The sequence below is a fragment of the Girardinichthys multiradiatus genome, chromosome 19 (assembly GCF_021462225.1).
Source record: "Girardinichthys multiradiatus isolate DD_20200921_A chromosome 19, DD_fGirMul_XY1, whole genome shotgun sequence".
NCBI lineage: Eukaryota > Metazoa > Chordata > Actinopteri > Cyprinodontiformes > Goodeidae > Girardinichthys > Girardinichthys multiradiatus.
Window position 1 is genome coordinate 6,103,944 of NC_061811.1, and position 9,239 is coordinate 6,113,182.

The following is a 9,239-nucleotide window of genomic DNA, read 5'->3' on the forward strand; positions in this document are numbered from 1 at the left end:
ACATTGCTTTTTAACTGTGGAAACATCACACTGGATCTCAAACAGCTTGGATTCTGTTTCTTTTAAATCTTCATGAAAACTCTGACTGGGACCTTGATTTCTAAATGAAATGCAAACTTCTGTTAGGCTGAGTGTAGCGTAGGACCCCAGAATGCAGACAAGCAGGCAGCATGATGGTAAGTGAACTGATTTAATCCTTTGAAAAACACAAAAACTCACTCACAGGTGGAGGCAGAAGCAGGCATGGACAGGCAGGGAAAAACAAGACATGAGCATGATCCAGAAAATGTTTCCGCAAGGAATAAACAGAACGGAGGTGTATATCCCGCCTACAAAGAGCATCATAATAAACTGTAAATTCTGCAACTTTTCTCTTTTCTACCCCTAGGAGGAGACTCAAGGCATTTCTCATGAGCACCAATAGATTCAGGGACAGTTTTTACCCCAGTGTTTTTAGACTCATCAACATAAATCAGTCTAACACATTAAAAATGTGCCACATAAATATGCATATGTAACAAACAATGTTAAATATAGTGTGCCCAACGCATTAATGTGTAGCACTGCAGCTGTAAGCAAAAATCTACAAAATCAACAGAAACAAACTCTTACAATCTATCACTCTTAAAATCTAACACTCAGTGATGAGTGATACATTTTATAACGTATGTAAGATTTTGACTTTTTGAGATGAATTATTATTTATTAAGGTGCATCTGTAAGGTCAGATTGTAAGGTCGGGATCTGTTTCCCCACTTCCAAAGTCACATGTGGATTTTTATAGTTTATTCTACAAAAGTCCTTTTTAAAATGTGTTTTTCACTTGGATAACGTTTTCCCCTCTCCCAATGGCTCGGTGATGCAGTGGCGCATCATTTTCTGCATCATGTAGAATTACAGTGTTCGGATGACAGAAGGTAATCCCCGCCATGTGAGGCCTTGGCCCCTGTTTGGAGGCGGGCTGTGATTCATTCAAATGTGCCAATGCTATAAAAAGGGGCGGGAGATGCAAGTAACCTAACTTCAACTCACAAGATCGTGGTATAGCGCAGAGCCATCCAGGTTATCTTCAGAAAGTGATGATGAATACTGTTAAAGCTGTAAAAAATGCTTTAATTTGTTTCGTCCTCCTGCCCCGTTTTCTCGCGGCAGCTGTTGTTTTCTGGCTGCTGGACTTTTTATGCATTAGGAAAAGGTTTTTCTTAAGGATGAAACAGCAGGGATGCGATGCCATTGATCCTCCTCTGTGCATATCGGACTCCAACCGCCTGTTCAGCTTTGAATCCCTGAAGGCCGTCTGGCACGGCCAGAAACTGGACTTTCTGAAAGCTGCGCATCTCGGACGCGGAGCGCCCAACACCGAAGTTGTTCGGCTGGAGGACCAGCGGCACTCCCGGATCCTGGACTGCGCACACGGCGACAGACCGCTTATCCTCAACTTCGGCAGCTGCACCTGACCGCCGTTCATGGCGCGTCTGAAGGCTTTCCAGGAGGTCGCGCAGCAGAACGCGGACATTGCGGACACCGTGGTGGTGTACATCGAGGAAGCGCATCCCTCCGATGGCTGGACGAGCACTGACGCTCCTTATCAGATCCCGAAGCACCGGTGTCTGGAGGAGAGGCTGAGCGCGGCGCACCTGATCCACCTGGAGTTGCCCGGCTGCCAGGTAGTGGCGGACAACATGGAGAACTCCTCCAGCGCCGCGTATGGGGCTTATTTTAACAGACTTTATATAGTGCAGGAGGGGAATGTGGTTTACCAAGGCGGCAGGGGACCCGAGGGGTACCGGATCTCGGAGCTCAGAGACTGGCTGGACCAACACAGAAAAGAGCTGGAAAAAACTGCCAATAATCCGGCTTTAAACGTCTAGATTTGACTCCATTATTTCCATAACAATGACGGTTGACGTATATTTATTTATTCTTTTCATAATGTTTGACCTAAATGATTTATTCTCTTTTTTCTGTTATTATATGATAGGACTGTTACACTTTGCGTGTCAAACAGTTTCTTCCTCCTTTTTGTGTTAAAGTCAGTGAAGACTCTGAGAGGTGCGCATCTCTCTGCTCCTCGGTATAGTTGTGAAGTCCGGTTTTTAAATGGCTTCAGTCCAGGGAACCGGTGCTGATGTTTTATACTGGAGTGAAGGAGCTGCTCTGCTCTCTGTCTTGCATGCGTATTTGTATAAATTATGTTGTTTTATGGAGATATTTTTCACTCACATATTTTTTTAACTATTGCACCCCAAACAGATACAAAGGACTTTAAATGTTGTTGCTTGTAATATAATTTATTTGCTTTAATTTGGTGTTATACAGAAGGCAGGATCAAATTTCCATTAAAATAAAGCACAACTCACCTCTGTGAATTGTAAATCCCTCTGTCTGTGATGCAGTTTCTGAAGTAGTGGGAATTTTAGAAACATGAAATCGCTTCAAAAAAGCAAATATATTTCTAAAATGAATGCAAAATAATTTTTGTGCAAAAATATTGAAGTTTTATAATTTGGGCCAATTTTTATAGGTGAAGAGTAGTGGATATAATTCAACTTGCATTTTTATCCTACTGCCAAATTCTGCCTCCCCTATAAGGATAAAATGTTGGATGACTGTTCTTAACCATTGGTACTGTTAAACCCATTTTAGTGTGGGAAATATCTCCTGTGCGCCAGGAAAATTCTAATTTCAATAAAAGTTGTTGCCTAAAGCAACAAATTGTCAAAGACTTTAAAAGATTATTAAAAAAAAACAGCTTGGAAGGAAAATAAGAATAAGGAAAGAGTTACGAATAATGCAGTGTCCTGTTTGTGCAGATGAGTCTGCATCATTAAGCCAATTCAATTCAAAGGTTGCAACATAGAGTTAAAAACATGAAAAGAGATGTTGCATAATCATGTCCAGACTACAAATCTAGCCAAAATGTGGATCTTAAAACCAAAAGGGAATTTACAAAAAGATCTTATTGTATTCAAGACTTGAATACTGTGCTTCAGATCTTAAAGTCAGATGGAAAGCAAATCAATTTTAATGCAAAATCTTGGTGATTTATCAGTCAAATCAATTATTTCAACCTGAAAGGCAATGCAGTTAATCCAACTTCCGTTTTTACTCAACTTATCATATCTGTAGTAAAGTTTTCAAAAAGATTTAAAAAAAAAACAAAAGAGTATAAGAAACCCTAAAAGCTTAGAAGGAAAAAAATAAAAGAATAAGTAAAGTCTAAATAATTATGCATGTCCCATTTTGTGCAGATGGCATTGTAATATGTTGCAATGAAGAAGACTTAGAGCCTGTGATTTAGATTTGGAGCAAAGGCTACTATAGTAAATGCATGTGTTAAAAAGATTGTTAAAACTTATATATATATATATATATATATATATATATATACATACATTTAAATAATTTAAATACATAAATATAAAATGTGGTTCTGGTCTTAGTTTATATTCAGATCGCGTGCCCTGGTACGGCTTTATGTCTAGCAGCGCCCCTGTTCTCAACCATCCTTTGAACGGTACTGGTGTTAATAATTAGCTCTTTGGTTAATGCTCCAGGAAATAACCTACATTTTGTTTCACAGAGTTCCTTTCATAACCTCTGACCTCCATATGAGGATAATCACACTTAATCTTATTATGCATGAGTCAGATTTCCACCTTATAAAGGTCTAATTGTCTCAACACATCCATCCCAGAGCAGGGGCAGCATTTGGACAGCAAGCCTACCAGAGTTTTCACAATCTAATGCATTTTCTAATTTTCTACCACTGTGCTTTTTTGCTGAACATTAACAATATGTCTGACAACGCATATGAGATACAAAATGAAATGTATCCCTTTTTATTTTTTCTTTGGAAAAGGATTTAATTCAGTTTTTCTGAGGCTGGAGGGAAAATTCCTTCATAATGCTTCAGATACGACACAAATAAGACTCACTGGGGGCAATGTGGAGGACAACTCAGGAAATCACATAGTGATGCAGACAAAAGTCATATAAAGACAATGGACATTTAACATTATGTCCAAGACTTTTTTTTATCTCTGTCCAACTATTCCAGCACCAGCAATCATTAGTATCTCTCCAGAAAGAAGGTAATCACAAGCAAAAGCTTTTAATTCATGATGCACACTGATGCTCTCTCTGCTGTTAACGTCACCAAGGAAACGTCTGCTCAGAAATTATAAAAAAAATAAATAAACATCACATTTATTTGCAATCTGTAACTGCAACACATTGAGGGTAGACATTTTGTGATGGGTAAGTGGAAGAGAACAACTTTTAGCTTGAAATATGAGGTTCTGAAGCCAGTTTGCATCCTGTCATTATGAGCTGCATGGTGCGTAACTATTTTAGTACAGTTTGACACTTTGGATTTTTTAATCCAAATACTCCAAATTGTCTTGCACAGAACATTGGAGCCCAAAATTAATGTCTGTTCGAAAAGGTTTTCCATAATCTGCACAAATTGTGATGCACAAACTTATTTTCATTTTAACCTAATATTTACATTGCAGTATTGGCCCCCAAAATCCGTTTAGATAACTTCCAGTTTACAGCAACACTGGTATTGCTGTAAACTGGACATTTACCCCATGAGGAACAAATAAATGATTATTCTATTCTATTCTATTCTAAAAATACTCCACTTCTTTGACGCCAGCTGTGTGTTTACTAAGATTTTAAGTGAAATATCTTGGGCTCCTAATGGGTCAAAACAAATTCTATTTTCAAGAAAAGAATACCTTGTTTGACCAGAATACAACAGTTTTTTTGCCAACCTGACCTGATGATTTAGAAAGTTGCTAGCTTAGAACATTTGAATCTGCTGTGACAAACAAGACTTACTCTAGTGCTATTAAGGAACAAGTTACTGGTCTTACTTTTAGGTCCTCCAAGTGACCTGACTTTACTTCCCATCTGGAACAGATTTAACGTAGAAACATGGAGTATTTATGTGGAGCTGACAGCTGACCGAGGGGTACCTGCCCAAATAAAATATAACTTGCTCCAATGTGCTCCCCCTGAAAAGGAACCCCAACAGGAATTCTTTAGATCTGTATTCCTTCCATGTGCGATTTTCCATGGATGTTGAGTCTCATCTGTCTGTTGAGAGGCCGACAGGAACAAAGGGTTAAAGGGTCTCAGGCTTTGGGGGAGATTTAACTTTTGCCGTTCTGTTTTGTTTTATGACTCTGAGCAGAATGGGTCTGCAGAGGTGTTTTTTTTTTTTTTTCTTCTTTTCAGCTTCTCTGGTCAGCTTTGAAGGTGAGGGCCCCTTTCTCCCCAGGGTCATAACTCCACAAATGAATGTCTGGTGGTGGGGAGCCTGGGGCCTCTGCACACAAAAAGGTTTCATTGAAGACAGCATGTTAACATTTAACCATGCTCAAAACAATCTTCTTTCTGGTAAAAATAAAGCCATTCTGTGATCCAGGGTAAACATCTGAAAATACCAGAAACACGGTTCTAACATCAAATTCTGCAATAACCTTAAAGCAGCCTCGGTTACAATATCATCCAAAAATGCTGCAATTAATACATAACTGTTATGATGCTTAGCATTTTACAGCATTTTTAAAATATATCTCCTCACAAACAGCCAGTGTATCGCTCTAAGGTAGCGATACACTGTTACTAGGCAGATGTTTGAACATATTCAAAATCAAAGCTGCATAAAGAAACAGACAGATGTGAGATGCAAGAGTAAAAATCAGTGGAAGGTTCTCAACAAACCACTGAAAGTAAATCCTGAATTCATTCTGAGCTCAGCTCCCGGCTACAGTTTTGGGTGGGCGCCACCTTGTGGTTGTACTTTGTGACTGCATGTTTGTTTAGTTTAGAACCTCACAAAAAAGCCTCGTCAAATTAGACAAATATTTTCTCTGGCCATTATATTAGATTCACCTGTTCAATAGCGCATTAACGTAAAAAGCGAAACAGCAAGTCACATGGCAGCAGCCCAGTGCATGCAGGTATGTAGATGTGGTAAAAATGATAAAGTTCAAACCGAGAACCAGAGGATGAAAAAATGCGATTTAAATAACTCTGAACGTGGTTCTAGTCTGAGTATATCAGAAACTGATGGTCTATTGGGACTTTCACTCACAATCATCTCTCAGGTTTACAGAGAATGGTCCAATTAGCGGAAACATCCAGTTTGTTGTATTGGTGTGAATGCAAATGCCTAGTTAATGTCAGAGAGGAATGGGATGGTTCCAGATGATAGAAAGCCATCCGTTTCTCAATTAACCCCTTATAGCAAACAATGAATGCAGAAAACAAACTCTGAATGCACAGCCTTGATGGAGATGGGCTACAGCAACAGAAGACCCCGCCAGATGCCATGCACTCCTGTCAGCTAAGATCGGGAAACTGAGGCTACATTTCAGACAGGTTAACCAAAATTATGCAATAACTGATTGGCAAAATGTGGCCTGCCTGATAAATTTTAATTACAGTTACGGCATTTAGGCGGTAGGGTCAGAATTCGGTGTAAAAAGCACTAAAACTTCTGCATTCTGAATGGTGTGAATGGTTCAGGCTGCTGCTGGTGGTATAATGAAACAGGGGAAATTTACTTTGGGGCCCTTTGCACTAATTGAGTATCATTTGATCACCACTTTCTATCTGAGTATTGTTGCTGACCATGGCCACTTTATGACCAAGGTGTGCTCATCTTCTTCTGATGGCATCTTCCAGCAGGATAATACACCATGTCATAAAGGTCAGATCGTCTTGAACATGACCACGAGATCACTGTACTCCAATGGCCTCCAAAGTCAATGGATCTCAATTTAATAGAGCACCTTTGGGACGTGGTGGAACAGGAGTTTCACATCATAGATGTGCAGCTATGATGTGATAATCTACAGAATTATTGTAATGTTATCAAGTCAATATGGATTGCAGTCTCTTTACACCATCCATCCATCTGTCCGTCCATCAAAGCATACATGCACAAATTGCAGATTGACTGGTTAACCTGGTGTGAAACATGCTGTATAGAAATCAGGAGATTAATTACTTTCTTGCAGTTGGAAAGTCTTAACATCATAACAAATCTGTCATTGTTAATGCAAGTAGACCAAATTAAAGTTTCTCCTGCAAACACTAACACTAACAAACAAAAAGGTAATTTTCTTGTTCTTGCATGTTTGAATTTATAATATAAATGTGAGAATGGTTTGAACAGCAAATGTTTTTTTTTATTTTGCAGCATTGGTGGTCTTTATTTAGTTTTTTTTATTTTTTGAAAGTAGGAAGACAGGATGTGGGCTGAAGATGCAGCACAGGTCTCCGGTGTGGGGACTCGAATCCACTTCAAAGAGTACATTTATCAGCTTCTTGTTGCATGTTTTTGCTAACCTTTGAATGAAAGGAAGTCAGTCGGATGCCCATGTAATGTCAGCTGGACATTTTTTTACACTAGCTGGTCCAGGTTTAAATTAGCACTAGAGCTATAACCTGGTGTAACACATCTCTCCCTTGTGAGGTTCGTGTATATTGCACATAGTCCCTGTTTAAATAAATAACTAACTAATCTAAACTAAGAAAGGTTTAAAATGTTTTGTTTTAAAAATTAGATTTTAGTGATGGGATAAAATAGATGGTCTCTTTATAAATCCAACTGTGCATGCCACAGATGCCGTGTATAAATTCATGACATTTTTTTTGTTTTTTGAAAATTTTGAACAGTTTGTCTTTCGGGTTTCTATGATGAATTTCTTCTTATTTTACATTGATTTGACCAATTTATGTAATATTTCATCCATTATTACTCTTCTGTCTTCTACTTGTCTGTCTTGCTTTTATTAGTCTGTCAATTCTCAGCCTTTTGGACATTTAACAACCCTCCATTCTACCTAGAGCGCCTTACAAAATATTTCAAACCCCTTGAAGATTTTCACATTTTGTCAGGTTGCAACTACAACTTCAATGCGTTTATTGATAGACCAATACCAAGTAGTGAATAGCTGTGAAGTCAAAAGAAAAAAGACAAGGTTTCATTATATTACAAGTCTTAAACTTCTGGTTTACCAATACGTTTTATCTCATTTACTTCTTTAATTTAATATCGATGTAAATCCAGATGTTCTGTGAAGACCTCAGGGGCGAGTAGAGTAGTGAACAAACAGCATCATTAAGACCAAGGATCACAGCAGACAGGTCACCGCAAAGGTTTTGGGGAAGTCTAAAGCAATGGTTAGGTTTTGAAACAATATCCCAACCTTTGATCATCTCACAAAGCTCTGTTCAATCTACCATCAATAAAGAGGATGGCACAACTGCAAACCTACCAAGACACGGTCATCCCCATAAACTGACCAACCAGACAAGAAAAGCGTTCATTATACCTGCTGTGGGAAGCTCTTCTTAAACCGGGACAGTGAAACTGGTAAGAGCTGATGTGAAGATGCATGAAGCTAAATACAGTGCACTCCTGGAAGAAACCTGTTAGAGACTGCGACGCTTGAGACTAGGACTGAGGTTCACCTTCCAGAAGGACAATGACTCTCAACATTAGATTAAAGCATACCCATGGGTTAGAATGGTCCAGTCAAAGTCCAGAACTAAATATACTTGAGAATGTGTGGAAAGACTTTGAAATTAATGTTCTCAAATGCTCTCCATGCAATATTATTATTATGAGCAAAACATTTCAGTCACTAGATGCACAAAGATAGTACAGACATATCCCTGAAAATTGCAGCTGCAACTGCACTAAAATGTGCTTTCTCAAAGCATTGATTGAATACAAGTGAACATATTTTCAGATTGTTGTTTGACAAAACATCATTGAAAACAATTTTTTTGTTTTATATTATTAAATGTATTGGTCTGTTTTAAAATTTTAATAAAATACATTCTGGTTTATGGTTGTGATGTCGAAAGAATGTGAAAAACTTGTTTAATAAAACCACCAAGACGAGGGACACATTGAGCGATGCAGTTGTATATGCATTGAAATGTTTTAGGGGTTGCCCTGCGATGGACTGGCGACCTGTCCAGGGTGTACCCCGCCTCTCGCCCATAGACTGCTGGAGATAGGCACCAACTTCCCCGCGACCTACTATGGAAAAAGCGGTAGAAAATGACTGACTGACTGACTGTTTTAGGGGTTAACTTCAATTGAAACCACAAGATGGCGACAGAGACTGTTAATAACTTCTGTGTTCAACGCTAACGTCCAGATTTTTAAAATATATTTGTTGATGGAAAAGTATGTTGTGTAGTTT

The 9,239-nt window shown here is 38.7% G+C and overlaps 1 protein-coding gene across 1 annotated transcript; it reads left to right on the forward strand.

Annotated features, from left to right (window-relative positions):
* The first annotated feature begins 282 nt into the window (after window positions 1-282).
* Window positions 283-2,376, forward strand: dio3a (iodothyronine deiodinase 3a). The gene has a single exon (XM_047345614.1). The coding sequence runs from the start codon at window positions 1,080-1,082 to the stop codon at window positions 1,869-1,871; it is 792 nt and encodes a 263-aa protein (XP_047201570.1). The 5' UTR covers window positions 283-1,079; the 3' UTR covers window positions 1,872-2,376.
* The last annotated feature ends 6,863 nt before the right edge of the window (window positions 2,377-9,239 follow it).